At 38.6% G+C, this 16450-nt stretch overlaps 2 protein-coding genes across 2 annotated transcripts; one reads left to right on the forward strand and one right to left on the reverse strand.

Annotated features, from left to right (window-relative positions):
- Positions 1-4384: 4384 nt before the first annotated feature.
- Positions 4385-6827, reverse strand: LOC149559879 (uncharacterized). The gene is made up of 4 exons (XM_089827500.1): positions 6776-6827; positions 6574-6686; positions 6389-6444; positions 4385-6263 (listed from the first exon to the last, which is right to left on the reverse strand). The coding sequence occupies exons 1-4, from the start codon at positions 6825-6827 to the stop codon at positions 4385-4387; spliced, it is 2100 nt and encodes a 699-aa protein (XP_089683626.1).
- A 109-nt stretch (positions 6828-6936) lies between these two features.
- On the forward strand, positions 6937-9327 carry LOC149559880 (uncharacterized). The gene is made up of 3 exons (XM_089827501.1): positions 6937-7595; positions 7689-8360; positions 8469-9327. Exons 1-3 carry the CDS (start codon positions 6937-6939, stop codon positions 9325-9327), a joined length of 2190 nt encoding a protein of 729 aa, XP_089683627.1.
- The last annotated feature ends 7123 nt before the right edge of the window (positions 9328-16450 follow it).

Here is a 16450-nt window from a genome sequence, read left to right on the forward strand (position 1 = left end):
AGAATTAGTAAAAGTATTTCACCCTTCTTCCTCTTTTGGTTTCTGTTCCTTGTGTTTTCTTCCATTGTGTTAACTCTTGTAGGGTGGTTTGGATAGTTGGGTGAGCCTTTGGCCCTAGTTATTTACCTTTGCCTACATCAGTTGGTATTACAGCTTCAAGTTCATCCTTGTAGAGATTGGATTGTGTAGAACCTTGATTTGGATTTAGTTGTAGGGTGACAAATCTATGGATTTAACCTATAACTTTTAGAAGGTTACGATCTTGCAGGAACCAGATTTCTAAAGATGGTTCATGTAGAAGAAATGTTGATGATGCTATATTGGATTAGTTGAGACAAATTGCAACCAGATTAGATGCTATGGAGATAGCCCAGAGGAGAGGAGCACATATTGATGATGTAAGTGATGATGAAGTAGTAGCACCAAACCATAATCTAGAACCTGAAGAAGATCAAGATGTGGAAAGATTGTTGCGAGTGTTGTCTAGGAAAAATTCAAAGCCTACTATAGAATTTGTTCCTTATGATGGAAAATTGGATACCAATGCTATGTTGGATTGGATCAATGATATGGAGAAGTTCTTTGAGTATGAAAACACTCTTGATAATAAAAAGGTGAAGATTACAGTCACTAGGTTGAAAGGTCATGCATCACTACAGTGGGAGCACTTGCAAACTGATAGACAAAGGAGAGGAAAGGAGAAGATCATAACTTGGCCAAAGATGGTGAACAAGGTAAAGAAAAAATTCCTTCCTACTAATTACCAACTTAGCTTGTTGAGAAAGATGCAAAATATGAAACAAAAGAACATGACAGTGAAAGAGTATATTGAGGGATTTTATAGATTGGACATCAGATCTAGACATATGGATGATGATGTTGAGAAAATTGCAAGGTACATTAATGGAATGAGATCTAAAATTCAAGATGAAATAAGTTTTGTGAAGTTGGAAAGTGTGGAAGAAGCATACCAGTATGCCTTGAAAGCTAAGGACATCTTGAAAAAGAAGCATGAACAAAGACAAAGAGGTAGAGGTGGTAGATTCTAGAGAGTTAGAGGTAGATCTTATGGAGAAACTGGTAGATCTGATAGTTCTATATAGGATAAAGGCAAATCTGAATGGAAGAATGATGAAAAAGGAAAGACTGAATGGAAAAGTGGTAATTCTTATTGAGGAGGCACTAATTCTTACTGAGGAAGAGGTAATTCTTATTCTAGAGGTGGATTTCACAGTAATTGTTTCAGATGTGATAAAGAGTGACATAGATATTTTGAATGTAGATCCTTTGAAAGTGGGCAAGGTAATAGAAATGTTATGATTCAAGAAGAGATTGCAAGTTCACCAAGTCGACCTAAGGCTAGAAAAAATCTAATGGTGAGAAGAACCTTATGTAATAAAGGAAGTGATGAGAAACCTATTTTGAGGAGAAGTCTTTTCAAGACAAGATGCACGATGGTTGGAAAATGCTGCAAAGTGATCATTGATAGTGGAACTTCTACAAATCTAGCATCAGAAGAGTTGGTTACCAAGTTTCAATTGCAGAGGCTAAAACATCGCAAACCTTATCATGTTTCATGGATCAAATATGAGCATAAGATATTGGTAAGTGGGTGATGACATATGAAGTTTAAAATTGGACATTACATTGATGAAGTTTTGTGTGATATTATGCCCATGGATTGTTGTCATATTTTGTTGGGTAGACCTTGGCAATATGATAGATATGCTGTACATGATGGAAGATTAAATCAATATACTCTTTGACTAAATGGGAAGAAACAAACATTGCTACCACTGATTGAAAGTCCAGATGAAGTTAATTGTACTATTGTAAAAATTTTCATGGTTAATGGGAAACAATTTGAAAAGGAAATGAAAAAGAATCAAGTCTATTTTGCTATAATTCCAAGAAAACCAAGCTTTTTCAATGGAGACCAAGTGCAAGAAAATAATGTTAACCAAGTGCCAGTCAGTGGTGACCAAGTGACAGATGGTAGTATTGACCAAGTGCCAAAAGAAATTGTAGAGTTGTTGAATGAGTATAAAGATGTTATTACTGATGACATCCTGGATGGTTTACCTTCTATAAGAAGTATAAGTCATTGTATGGATCTTATTCCTATAGTTAATTTTCCAAACAAAGTAACATATAGATTGACACCTACAGCGAATGAAGAAATTAACAGACAAGTGCATGAGTTGTTGCAGAAAGGTTTGATCAGAGAAAGCTTGAGTCCATGTGCTATACCTACTATATTAGCACCTAAAAATAATGGAGAATGGAGAATGTGCACTAATTCTAGAGCCATTAACAAGATAATAGTGAAATATAGGTTTCCTATGCCAAGGATGGATGACATAATGGATTGTTTGAGTAGAGCAAAGTATTTTTCCAAGATTGATTTGAAGATTGGCTATCATTAGATCAGAATTAGAGAAGTTGATGAATGGAATACTACTTTCAAGACAAAATATGGTTTGTATGAATGGTTGGTTATGCCTTTTAGTTTGACTAATGCACCTAGTACTTTCATGAGGTTGATGAATGAAGTTCTGAAAATATTCTTGGGTAATTTTATGATTGTTTATTTAGATGATATTCTGATATTCAGCAAGACTAAGGACAAACATCTTGAGCATATTAGACAAGTATTGTAAAGGTTGAAAGAGGAAAAGTTTCTGAATAATCTAAAAAAGTGTTCTTTTATGCAAGAGGAGATTGTGTATTTGGGATTTGTGATTTCAGCTGATGGAGTGAAGATGAATCCTAAGAAGGTCAAAGCAATTTTGGAATGGCCTAAACCTGAGAATGTAGGTGAGGTAAGATCATTTCATGGTTTGTTTAGTTTTTACAGAAAGCTTATAAAGAATTTCAATGTTGTTTGTAATGCTATGACCAAGATAATGAGGGGAGATAAAAAGGAATTCAAGTGGATACATGGAGCTGATAAGAGTTTTGAGACTTTGAAACAAAAGGTTATTGAATTACCTATATTGGCTTTGCCTGATTTCAACAAAGTATTTCAAGTTGAATTTGATGCAAGTGGTAATGCAATAGGAGCTATATTAAGTCAAGAAGGTAAGCCTATTGCTTTCTTTAGTGAAAAGTTGAATGATGCTAAAAGGAAATATTTTATGTATGATCAAGAATTTTATTAACATAATCAGATTTCCACAATCCATTAGTATGTGAGCAATGTTTCTGGATTAGATTGTGTGAGTTTTTTTAGCATCAACGTTTCGGATCATACTACATGATCCATCATTAGGACAAGAGAACATCAGAATATGGAATGAGCAGACCAGGACATCACAAGTAGTCCTAAAAGGAGAGGGGGGGGGGGGGGGAAAGGGCACAAAAACCAAGGGGACCAAAAATAAAGACATAACCACCAAGAGAACCGGTACAGAATAACCAATCATATGAAAAAATGCAGATAATGAGCATATATGTAAAGGAATTTTTAATATGCATTAAGAAATGATAAAAATAAATAACTCAATAAAACTTAAAAAATAAATAAATAAGTAGATAAATAAAAAATTAAAAAATTAAGGATCAGCATGAGAAAGGGAGGAAGCACACGATTGTGAAAAAGAATAAAAAACTATAAGAGGTTGAAAATACAAAAATTAGGACTTACAAAAAAAAAAATTAAGTATTAAATAAATAAAAAAGAAGGCTCAAACCCTAACTTAAATAAATAAAAGAACAAAAATTAATAAATAAAAGCATGTGCAAAAAATTAAGAACTTATATACAACTAAATCTAAAAAATCGAACAAGCCAAAAAAATATTTTTTAAACCCCAAGAGAAAGAACAAGAGGAGAAATATTAGAAAGGCCCTGATACCAAAATAAAGAAGCTATACACAAGATAAAAAACTTAGGAGCAAAAAACTAATTAAATAGATCGAACCTAAAAACCACACATGCTACTAAAAGAAAATGCGTAAATATGCCAAGTGTGAAACAACCACAACACTGGAACCAACCCAGATTAAAGAAGATAAGTACAAGGAGATAAAAAGTAAAACATGAATGAATAAATGAGGAAAATAATAAGAAACAAAACATCAAGATGGCAGACCCAAGGCTGAAACCACCGGCACAGGAAAGAGCTCTAGGGTTAGAGCGACACAGACGGCTAAGACGAAATGCAACAAGAGAGACAACAGGAAGCAACCTGAGAAAAGAACACAGAGAATATGAGGTGGAAGGAGCTCGGAGACCACAAGGTGGGGCCAGGAGACTGGAGATGAAAGGAGGGGGGGGGGTTATGGGGGGGGGGGCTCCCCCATAAACCAGACGGGCCAAAATGGGGGAGTGACAAGGGAAGGCTAGGGGACAAACCCGGGGGGGCAGGATAGCTCGAGAAGCATCAAGGGTGATGCTGAGTCTTAAGCGAGCCCAGGAGAGGTTGCCAAGACAAGCTGATGGACCATCCATCATCTCGATTGAGGTTGATGGGATGATAGTTAATTTCAATAGCTTCCTTAAGTTTTCTTTTGAAGAAGTTATCCTCCTTGGAAAGAATTTTGGCGGCCTCCAGACAAATGTGATGCTTGGTGGCCGCTGAATGTTTAGCAAGGGCAGATTTATGGGTTCTATCATGTCTGATATCTGCACCATGCTCCCGAATTCTGGTACGAAAAGAACAGCCTGTTTCCCCTATGTAAGGGGCCCCACAAGAGCACTCAATCTTGTAGACTCCCGAGTCGAGGAAAGAGTCTTTGGTGTCCTTAAGGGGAGGAACCCGATGACGTAACTGCGAAAGGGGTTTGAAAGCAGTATGAAGACCCTTTTTAGATAAGATCTTGGCCAACTTCTGAGAGATGCCATCAACAAAAGGAAGGGTGGCAAACCGGGGAGGCTGGTTGGGAGGAGGACTGAGGGTACACCTAGAAAGAAAGAAGGACTTGGCTCGGTTGATAGCCTTAGAGATCTGCCTATGAGAATATCCATTTAACATGAATACTTGATGAAGATGAGTGAGCTCTTCATGCAAGTTATCATCATCACAGATTCTGAAAGCTCTGAGGGTGAGGGTCTTAAGGATGCCAACCTTTTGGCTGGGGTGATGGTGGGAGGATGCGTGCAAGTACAAGTCAGTGTGGGTGGTTTTTCGATGAACCTTGCGACTGAATGACCCATCAGCCTTTCGGATAAGAAGGACATCTAGGAAAGGCAACTGATAGTCCGATTCGAGCTCTTTGGTGAAGGAAATGTTGGTTACCAAACTGTTGATGTGAGAGTGAAATAGTTCAAGGTTCTCAAGCCCATGCGGCCAAAAAACATTAGTGTCATCAACGTATCGTTTCCACCATTTGGGTTTGAGGGGGAAGGACTGGATAGCCATCTCCTCAAAATACTCCATGAAGAGGTTGGCGATGACTGGGGAGAGGGGCGAACCCATGGCTACTCCATCGACTTGTTCATAGAAGACATTTTGGAAAGAGAAGAAGGTGGATCTTAAACAAAGCTCAACCAACTCTGCGATCTCATCCCCGACCTTGTGTTTGACAAGATTGATGGAGTCAAGAATGGGGACCTTGGTGAAGAGGGAAACCACATCAAAACTAACCAAGATATCGCTAGGTTCCAACTTGGTGTCCTGAATGAATTGGACAAAATGGTTGGAGTCTTTGATGAAAGAGTCAGACTTTCCTAGCAGAGGCGAGATGATCTTGGCAAGGTGGGAGGCCAACAAGTATGTGGGAGAGCTAATGGTATCCACAATTGGTCTTAAAGGGATGCCACGTTTGTGAATTTTTGGAACCCCATAGATGCGAGGGGTCACCTCTTTAGAAGGCAACAATTTTTTCTTTGTTGACTCATCAAACGAGGACTTGGCCAAACTGGACTTGACTCTCGAAAGGATCAAAGAGCAAGGGTTGCGAGAAAGGATCTTGTAGCTATTCGGATCTGAGAGTAAGTCCAGAACTTTAGACACGTAGTCCTGCCTGTTCATCACAACAGTGGCATTACCTTTGTCCGCTTTGGTAATAAAAATGTCATTACTGCGAATTAAGTCATGGAAGGCATGCATCTCAAAATTGGGGATATTGCGCTTGGGAAGCTTGGCATGCCTCAGGGCCACCGCACAGTCTTGCCTAATTTCTTCGGCGACATCCGTAGGTAGGCCACTAATGGCATTCTCAATCTCAATCAAAAAATTGACATGAGGGATGGCAATAGGGGTGCAAGCAAAATTGAGACCACGCTTAAGAAAATTAAAGGACAGCGGGTCAATGTTGGCACTAGATAAATTGACCACGATTTTATTCTCCCAATCGTGAACCAAAGAGGTGGAAAGAGGAGAGCTCGGGGGTGCCGGCAGAATAGGGACATCAACCACCTCAATGCCAAGTTATTTCACCTTCACCCTGAACTTGCTACAGCTCTCCGTCCAGACCTATGGATCAGGTTAGACACCGCTTCCTATGCCAGAGTAGTGGGGCAGCAGGTACAGAGCAGCATCAGACAAAAAACCAAGTTTTGGCGCCTGCTCCAACGTTCATGCAACTATTTTGCTTCCTCTTCGCTCGGCACTTCTCAACTCTCTCCTGCCTGTGCCTCCTCTCTTCGTTCAGCCTCCTCTTTGGCTGATGTCCCCAATGCAGTGGTTGACCACGCTGGTTGGTCTACTCCTGTGCTTGGCAATCCCATGGCCCCTCTTGCACCTGCGGGTCCTCATCACTCGCATGATCCAGTCCGGTTATCTTCAACCCGGCGCGAGTCTTGCATTATCCCTCGCTGGTGGCTTCATCACCCAGGCGCTTGGCTCCAGATCCGCAGAGCATCTCTCCAGCGTCTTCTCCCATCTTGGACCCGTGTGTCTCTCCTAGGTGCGCTTCCAGCCCTGTTCCTCACCACTCGTTGGCAAAAAATATACGCAGGCAGCACAATGACCCCTTGGTCATTCCTAACGCGATGTCCTCCAGTAATCGGTTGCAGCAGTCTCCCATCCTTGGCGCGCTTGACCAGAGGTCCTCCCCTTCTCAACGGTCATCTTTGCTCAACGGATCTCTTCCAGCTTGCACAGGTACGCCTCCTGTTCACGCGTCCTCCTCTTTCGTGCTTGATAAGTCTTGCATTAATTTTACAGAATGTAGATTTGTTGGATTGAGATGCCCCTCGCACCTACCACCTCCCCTTTTTGGTACAGGTCATGTCAACCAAAGGTGTGCCGACCTTTTGTCAATAGCCCCCACAGCCACTACCTTAGGCCTTAGTTCGTCCTTGCCTGCGTCGTCTTATCCTATCCCCTTGTCCTCCTTGCCTTCCCTTCCCGGTGAGACCTCCTCTCCTTCCACCTTTCGGGATGTCTCGCCCTCCTCGGTCTCGTTGGGCACTCCCCCTATTCTGCCGGCACCCCCGAGCTCTCCTCTTTCCACCTCTTTGGTTCATGATTGGGAGAATAAAATCGTGGTCAATTTATCTAGTGCCAACATTGACCGGCTATCCTTTAATTTTCTTAAGCATGGTCTCAATTTTGCTTGCACCCCTATTGCCATCCCTCATGTCAATTTTTTGATTGAGATTGAGAATGCCATTAGTGGCCTACCTACGGATGTCACCGAAGAAATTAGGTAAGACTGTGCGGTGGCCCTAAGGCATGCCAAGCTTCCCAAGCGCAATATCCCCAATTCTGAGATGCGTGCCTTCCATGACTTAATTTGCAGTAATGACATTGTTATTACCAAAGCAGACAAAGGTAATGCCACTGTTGTGATGAACAGGCAGGACTACGTGTCTAAAGTTCTGGACTTACTCTCAGATCCGAATAGCTACAAGATCCTTTCTCGCAACCCTTGCTCTTTGATCCTTTCGAGAGTCAAGTCCAGTTTGGCCAAGTCCTCGTTTGATGAGTCAACAAATAAAAAACTGTTGCCTTCTAAAGAGGTGACCCCTCGCATCTATGGGGTTCCAAAAATTCACAAACGTGGCATCCCTTTAAGACCAATTGTGGATACCATTGGCTCTCCCACATACTTGTTGGCCTCCCACCTTGCCAAGATCATCTCGCCTCTGCTAGGAAAGTCTGACTCTTTCATCAAAGACTCCAACCATTTTGTCCAATTCATTCAGGACACCAAGTTGGAACCTAGCGATATCTTGGTTAGTTTTGATGTGGTTTCCCTCTTCACCAAGGTCCCCATTCTTGACTCCATCAATCTTGTCAAACGCAAGGTCGGGGATGAGATCGCAGAGTTGGTTGAGCTTTGTTTAAGATCCACCTTCTTCTCTTTCCAAAATGTCTTCTATGAACAAGTTGATGGAGTAGCCATGGGTTCGCCCCTCTCCCCAGTCATCGCCAACCTCTTCATGGAGTATTTTGAGGAGATGGCTATCCAGTCCTTCCCCCTCAAACCCAAATGGTGGAAATGATACGTTGATGACACTAATGTTTGTTGGCCGCATGGGCTTGAGAACCTTGAACTATTTCACTCTCACATCAACAGTTTGGTCACCAACATTTCCTTCACCAAAGAGCTCGAATCGGACTATCAGTTGCCTTTCCTAGATGTCCTTCTTATCCGAAAGGCTGATGGGTCATTCGGTCGCAAGGTTCACCGAAAAACCACCCACACTGACTTGTACTTGCACGCATCCTCCCACCATCACCCCAGCCAGAAGGTTGGCATCCTTAAGACCCTTGCCCTTAGAGCTTTCAGAATCTGTGATGATGACAACTTGCATGAAGAGCTCACTCATCTTCATCAAGTATTCATGTTAAATGGATATTCTCACAGGCAGATCTCTAAGGCTATCAACCGAGCCAAGTCCTTCTTTCTTTCTAGGTGTACCCTCAGTCCTCCTCCCAACCAGCCTCCCTGGTTTGCCACCCTTCCTTTTGTTGATGGCATCTCTCAGAAGTTGGCCAAGATCTTATCTAAAAAGGGTCTTCATACTGCTTTCAAACCCCTTTCGCAATTACGTCATCGGGTTCCTCCCCTTAAGGACACCAAAGACTCTTTCCTCGACTCGGGAGTCTACAAGATTGAGTGCTCTTGTGGGGCCCCTTACATAGGGGAAACAGGCCATTCTTTTCGTACCAGAATTTGGGAGCATGGTGCAGATATCAGACATGATAGAACCCATAAATTTGCCCTTGCTGAACATTCTGCGGCCACCAAGCATCACATTTGTCTGGAGGCCGCCAAAATTCTTTCCAAGGAGGATAACTTCTTCAAAAGAAAACTTAAGGAAGCTATTGAAATTAACTATCATCCCATCAACCTCAATCAAGATGATGGATGGTCCATCATCTTGTCTTGGCAACCTCTCCTGGGCTCGCTTAAGACTCAGCATCACCCTTGATGCTTCTCGAGCTATCCTGCCCCCCCGAGTTTGTCCCCTAGCCTTCCCCTGTCACTCCCCCATTTTGGCCCATCTGGTTTATGGGGGAGCCCCCCCCCCCCATAACCCCCCCCCTCTCCTTTCGTCTCCGGTCTCCTGGCCCCACCTTGTGGTCTCCGAGCTCCTTCCACCTCATATTCTCTGTGTTCTTTTCTCAGGTTGCTTCCTGTTGTCTCTCTTGTTGCATTCCGTCTTAGCCATCTGTGTCGCTCTAACCCTAGAGCTCTTTCCTATGCTGGTGGTTTCAGCCTTGGGTCTGCCATCTTGATGTTTTGTTTCTTATTATTTTCCTCATTTATTCATTCATGTTTTACTTTTTATCTCCTTGTACTTATCTTCTTTAATCTGGGTTGGTTCCAGTGTTGTGGTTGTTTCACACTTGGCATATTTACGCATTTTCTTTTAGCAGCATGTGTGGTTTTTAGGTTCGATCTATTTACTTAGTTTTTTGCTCCTGAGTTTTTTATCTTGTGTATAGCTTCTTTATTTTGGTATCAGGGCCTTTCTAATATTTCTCCTCTTGTTCTTTCTCTTGGGGTTTAAAAAATATTTTTTTGGCTTGTTCGATTTTTTAGATTTAGTTGTATATAAGTTCTTAATTTTTTGCACATGCTTTTATTTATTAATTTTTGTTCTTTTATTTATTTAAGTTAGGGTTTGAGCCTTCTTTTTTATTTATTTAATACTTAATTTTTTTTTGTAAGTCCTAATTTTTGTATTTTCAACCTCTTATAGTTTTTTATTCTTTTTCACAATCGTGTGCTTCCTCCCTTTCTCACGCTGATCCTTAATTTTTTAATTTTTTATTTATCTACTTATTTATTTATTTTTTAAGTTTTATTGAGTTATTTATTTTTATCATTTCTTAATGCATATTAAAAATTCCTTTACATATATGCTCATTATCTGCATTTTTTCATATGATTGGTTATTCTGTACCGGTTCTCTTGGTGGTTATGTCTTTATTTTTGGTCCCCTTGGTTTTTGTGCCCTTTCCCCCCCCCCTCTCCTTTTAGGATTGCTTGTGATGTCCTGGTCTACTCATTCCATATTCTGATGTTCTCTTGTCCTGATGATGGATCATGTAGTATGATCCGAAACGTTGATGCTAAAAAAACTCACACAATCTAATCCAGAAACATTGCTCACATACAAGAATTTTATGCCATTGTTCAAGCCTTGAAGAACTGGAGACATTATTTGATTCCTAAAGCGTTTGTGTTGTATACTGATCATAAAGCTTTACAATACTTGAGAAGTCAACATAAATTGAATCAAAGACATGAAGTGGGTTGAGTACTTGCAAAATTTTGCATCTGTGATCAAGCATAAGAGTGGAGTTACTAATAGAGTTGCTGATGCATTGAGTAGAAGACATTCTTTGTTGATTGAAATGAAGGTTGAAGTTCTTGGTTTTGATGAAATGAAAGAGTTGTATGATGCTGATCCTAATTTTTATGAGGCATGGAGAGAGTGTAGAGCACCAAATCTGATAGATCACATAAGTAAGTATGATGAGTATTTCATTCAAGAAGGTATGTTTTTCAAAAGTATTCAGTTGTGTATTCCTAGAAGTTCTATGAGGTTCAATCTGATTAAGGAAAAACATAGTGGTGGATTAGCTGGACATTTTGGAATTGATAAGACATTGAGTTTGTTGAAAGAGAAGTATTATTGGCCACAAATGTATAAGAATGTTCAAAAATTTGTAAAGAGTTGTGGAGTTTGTTAAGTTGCAAAAGGGGTGAGTCAAAATACTGGTTTCTATACACCTATTATTATTCCTAAGAAACCTTGTATTGATATCAGTATGAATTTTTTTCTTGGATTGCCTAAGACAACGAAGGGGTATGATTCTATATTTGTTATAGTGGATAGATTTTCTAAGATGGCTCATTTTATACCATGTAAGAAGACATCAGATGCTAAGTATGTTGCTAAATCTTTCTTTAAAGAGGTTGTGAGATTTCATGGATTACCAAGAAGTATTATTTCAGGCATAGACAATAAGTTTGTTGGTTATTTTTGGAAGACTTTGTGGAAGAAGATGGGTACTGAGCTGAAGTTTAGTTCTACATTCCATTCATAGATAGATGGATAGATAGAGGTTGTGAATAGAAGCTTGGGTAATTTGTTGAGATTTTTAGTTGGAAATAAGCCAAGTAATTGGGAGATGGTATTGGCACAAGCTGAATTTGCATATAATAATTCTATAAATAGGAGTATAGGGAAGACACCTTTTGAGATTATTACTAGAATGCATCCTAGAGGCATATTAGATTTGAGAGATGTTGCTGGTGAAGAAAAGAGAAGCATTGCAGGAAAAGAATTTGCTAATTTTATGGAGTCTTTGCATAAGGAAGTGAAGTTGAGGTTGGAACAAAGTAATGAGAAGTATACAGAGAATGCTGATTAGTCTAGAAGACACCATGATTTTCAAGTTGGTGATGAGATGATGGTTTATTTGAAGAAAGGAAGATTCTCAGTTGGAACATACAGTAAACTAAAGATGAACAAATTTGGAGCTTGTAAGATCTTGAAGAAGTTTGATAGTTGTAATGCTTATGAAGTTGAGTTACTTGATGACATGGATATATCTCCTATATTCAATATTGCTGATTTGTATAAGTATCATGAGTCAAAGGATGAAGTTGTTGTATAAGATGATTATCCTAAGAAGCAGATTGAAGAAGTTGAGCAGATATTGGATCAGAGAGTTGGCAAGAGTACAAGAGGAAAATATTACTATGAATATTTGGTGAAGTGGAAGAACAGTCCTATTGAAGATGCTTCATGGATTTCTCATTTTGAGTTGGATTCAGCTCAGGTTAGGACATCTCAATGATTCAAGAGAATCATTTCTTTCAATCCCAGTTGTCTGATGCAAGAGCATCTTGGGTTGCCTTGTTATCTTGCTCAATTTTTGTTCATTTAGCACTTAGTTGGTGCTGAGTTACTATAGCACCCTTCATGTGCCGAGTTACTATAGCACTCTTCATATGCCAAGTTACTATAGCACTCTTCATGTGTTGAGTTACTGTAGCACTCCTTCATATGCCAAGTTACCTAGTGTATGTCGAGTGTTAGTATTTGGAGTGTTAGTATTTGGACATGATTTCTATGAGACAACTTGCATGATTTATTTTGTTTATGACATTTATGTTAAGATGTTTTCTTGGGATGTGTCCAAACTATTGTTGGGTCAGCCTTCCTCTTATGTAATGTTCTAGAATAATCTATAAGCCATTTTTGCAAGTATATATAGAGTGTTTAGGCTTAAAGTTAGCAAAGTTTGAGAGAAGACAATTTTAGAGCAGAACTGAAGGTGCAAATTTGTTGTTGGATCTTTTTAAGTGAATGTATTGTAATTGGCCATAACCCAAAAGGCCTTATAGCTAGGCTTGTATGAAGATGTTTTGAAGAATCAATACAAGTATTTCACCCTTCTTCCTCCTTTGGTTGCTATTCCTTGTATTTTCTTCCATTGTGTTAACTCTTGCAAGGTGGTTTGGAGAGCTGGATGAGCCTTTGGTCTGGAGAGCTAGATGAGCCTTTGGTCCTAGTTATTCACCTTTTCTTGCATCATGTAACCACTCAACATTAACTTACTTTTGATGCTCGACACACACTATGTTGCTCAATATCCTCTGTAGAATCACTTGGCATGAACTAAAGTTTACTGGTGCTCGACATCAACTAAAATTTACTTTGCATCCACTATTTTTCTTGGCATACACTATAATAGACTTTTACTCAACTCCAATTGATTCTCTGCTTGGCTTGTACTACATTTTCTTAGTACCTACTATCCACTCAGTCAAGTTTGGCAAACAAACTTTGTTTAACTTGTTCTTCTGAACTTGCTTAGTGTAACCAACCTTTATACCCTCAAGTAGATTATCAATACACCATATTATCATTGTCTTAGCTAATTCTTGTACTCCTTTACATAACATAATTCAACATTTCCTATAGGTTCTATTGTTACATCTTTTGATCAAATCCTCTTCATCAATCAAATATGTGATAGTACTAAAATCTTGTGAGCAGTTGTCTTACTAGTAAATTACAGGTTTAACATTAGTGACAAAATAATGATTGAAACATATTGATCATACTTGTATTAATCTGTTCTCAATAGTCACCTTCTTCAACAAAAATTCCAACCAAAGTGGAGTTGAGTTGTAGAGAGCAGAAGTAAATGAATATCAAAACTAAATCTGATCATGAAATACAATCTGCTATGATGAAGTGAGAGGAAGGGCAAAACAAATGCACCCAGCCATAAGAAATCACATCCCATGAGATTGGATCATTAAAATCATTAATGAGGCATGGAGTTGGATAAATGTCATGAAAAAAAGGCCAAAGAATGTTGTTCAACATTAAATAATAGTCCTTGTAATGTTTTATGGCCATAACAAAAGAATTCACATCACTATCAAAAAAATGAGATGAGATAACACACAATGTTAACCAGCAATAAAAATTATAGAGTTAACCCATGTGGAATACATCTGATTTGACCCAAAAAGGTGTGAACCATCGATGTAGATCTTCATTTTGGAATGATTGCCTCAGATGCTACAAAAATCTCCTCAATAAGTGATTAAAACCCAACCATAGATCAAGATCTTCTTCAAAAGAATTGACAACCCAGATGCATCTAGAAAATATCCATAGATTCATAGCCCAACACAAGAAAGATTTTCCATGTGGCATAAATCTATTGGTCAACACATTTCTTGAATGTTTGGTTGAAGAGGTAACAATAATTTTTTGATTTCATAGAAGCACAATGGTAAGCCTTCTAAAGTAGTGAATTTCTCTATTTTAGAAAGAGTAGAAAAGTAATTCTTCGAAATGGTGAAAATGGTTAATGAAAAATGTTAACCCTGGAAGAAAATGTGTGTTAACCCACAACTTAGTATATGAAGGAAAACAAGCCAACTAGGTCAATGAACAAACTAAACTAGCTTAAAAAATGAAGGAACTGAGCCAACTCTGATCATGAAGAGATCGAGTTAACATGAGATGTTAACCTAACCAATAGCGTGTTAACCCACATCAAACAATCTAGCCCATTGAAGATCTCACAGATTGTTTATTAGTGATGGGATGAATGGGGGGCAAAAATGACCAACAATCATTTCTTTTAATGTTGTGCAACAATTGGGCCTTTCCAAGTTTTTAATTAACCCTAGAAGAAAGATCACTATCAAAACTTATGACAAAGTTGGGAACTCTTCTAAAGGTCTAATTGCACTACCTATTCAAGTGGGTCATATCGAGAAGGATGTGGTCCTCTAAGTTCTCAACATCCCACTTGCATATAACATCTTGTTAGGAAGGACTTAGATACATGACATGCAAGTTATCCCATCTACCTACCATCAATGTATCAAGTTTTCCTTCAATGGTACTAAAGTCTCTATTCTTTGAGATAATTCTATGTTGATAATTACACTTATTATTGTTGAATCTTTAGTTCTAAATAATTGATATGGTAATGAAGCCAAAACCATACTTGCTAATTACAAGAAGAGGCTTAAAATGATAAAAATTGGTATAGGGTAATATACTCTTGATTCCATTTTTGTGGTTGTAGTTTTTGCTCATTCTTATGGGTAAATGTATGACAATATGAAACCTTCATCTTTAGAGATGACTATTTATGAAACTTCTATTCAATCCTCACTTCCCTTAGAAGATGAAAAGGAAGTTCAAGCTATTAGATTGGATTGATGGGGAAGAAGAGACATCTAAGGAGGTTATGCTCACAACTCCTATATCTCCCAAGAGACATGGAAAAGGCTATGAGTTCCTTAAAAATGTGGGATATTTAAGTTATGGACCTTTGAGTGACACTAAATATGCTCTCACTAAACCCATCAATCATACCAAAGGATGTAAAAGAAAAGACACTACTAGTTTGGGCTATGATGATAATGAAAATCCACCCATCTATGTGTTGGAAATACAATAGGAAAAGTAAACTCTGTGAGGGGGGTGGGGGTGAATTAGTCCATCAAAAATTTAACCATAAAATAATTCACCACACATCCATCTCACAATTTGCATGTAAAACTTAAATAGCTAGCTAAACATATTCATTCATATCATGAAAGAAAATAACATTCAACATATATATGACGCAAGATATTTGGTTACCTAGAAACCCTCTAATGAAAAAGTAAAATCGGGGTGGGGATGACACCCACAAATCTTCACTACTATAGTTGTAAAGTGTATCCAATGAATGTTACAATGTTTGATCATAAACTATGATCTACCCTATGAAAGATCTTCCTTGTTAAAGGCCTACAAGATTGTTAGATCTTACTCTATTAAAGGATTGCAACATCTTGTTAGAAGTGTGCCTTATTAAAGGACTTAAAACTTACAATGAAGTAAGCACCTTGTTAAAGGATTTACAACAACCTGTTAGGAGTACTCTATCAAAATATTTAACTGATTCACCTATTAGAATGTCTTAACAATGATCCTACAATTAGGACTTTGCTGCTAGATAACAGATCACCTCTTTCCTAATCTGTACTTGATCCTCTTTGATTAGATGTGTCACTTCTATCCTCTAACTCCTTTCCTCTATTCTTCTCTAACTAATTCTAAAATATATAATTCAATTCACAACTCCTTAGCCACCATGGATGCTCTATTTTCACATGCAAACTTCTCTCTCCACACACTACAATGTTTAAGGATTTGCCTTCCTTAAGAAGACCTAAGTGACTTAGCATTAGAAATGAATCAATGATTGTGATTCACCCATTTGTCTACTTAATCCATCCCTATAACTGATTGGTTGCATATAATGCATAGAGATTCTCAATATAGATTCATCCTTATCATCTGAAATTGAAAAATAGTCCTTAAGTCGGCTAAAAAATGGTTTACATATAAGTTTGTGCTATTACAAACAACTATGTCCAAAACTATTTTACTTGACACCTGAAGTCATTCATGCTCAACATCTACCATGTCTTCAATACTGTAACTCAACCTCTGAATGACTCAGCATCCATTGATCACTAAGAATCTGAATCACTCGACATCAATTGTC

This window comes from Cupressus sempervirens, chromosome 4 (genome assembly GCF_028749045.1).
Source record: "Cupressus sempervirens isolate cs-2001-9-10 chromosome 4, ASM2874904v1, whole genome shotgun sequence".
Classification (NCBI taxonomy): Eukaryota; Viridiplantae; Streptophyta; class Pinopsida; order Cupressales; family Cupressaceae; genus Cupressus; species Cupressus sempervirens.

Coding starts and splice junctions, on each gene's coding strand:
- LOC149559879 (XM_089827500.1), bottom strand. CDS start 6,827: ATGGGAGAAGACGCTGGAGAGATGCTCTGCGGATCTGGAGCCAAGCGC. Junction 6,445..6,573: donor AACGAAGAGAGGAGGCACAG/GCAGGAGAGAGT, acceptor ACTCTGGCATAG/GAAGCGGTGTCTAACCTGAT. Junction 6,264..6,388: donor AGAGCTGTAGCAAGTTCAGG/GTGAAGGTGAAA, acceptor CAATTTATCTAG/TGCCAACATTGACCCGCTGT.
- LOC149559880 (XM_089827501.1), top strand. CDS start 6,937: ATGTCCTCCAGTAATCGGTTGCAGCAGTCTCCCATCCTTGGCGCGCTT. Junction 7,596..7,688: donor GATGTCACCGAAGAAATTAG/GTAAGACTGTGC, acceptor CTTAATTTGCAG/TAATGACATTGTTATTACCA. Junction 8,361..8,468: donor TTTGAGGAGATGGCTATCCA/GTCCTTCCCCCT, acceptor TCACATCAACAG/TTTGGTCACCAACATTTCCT.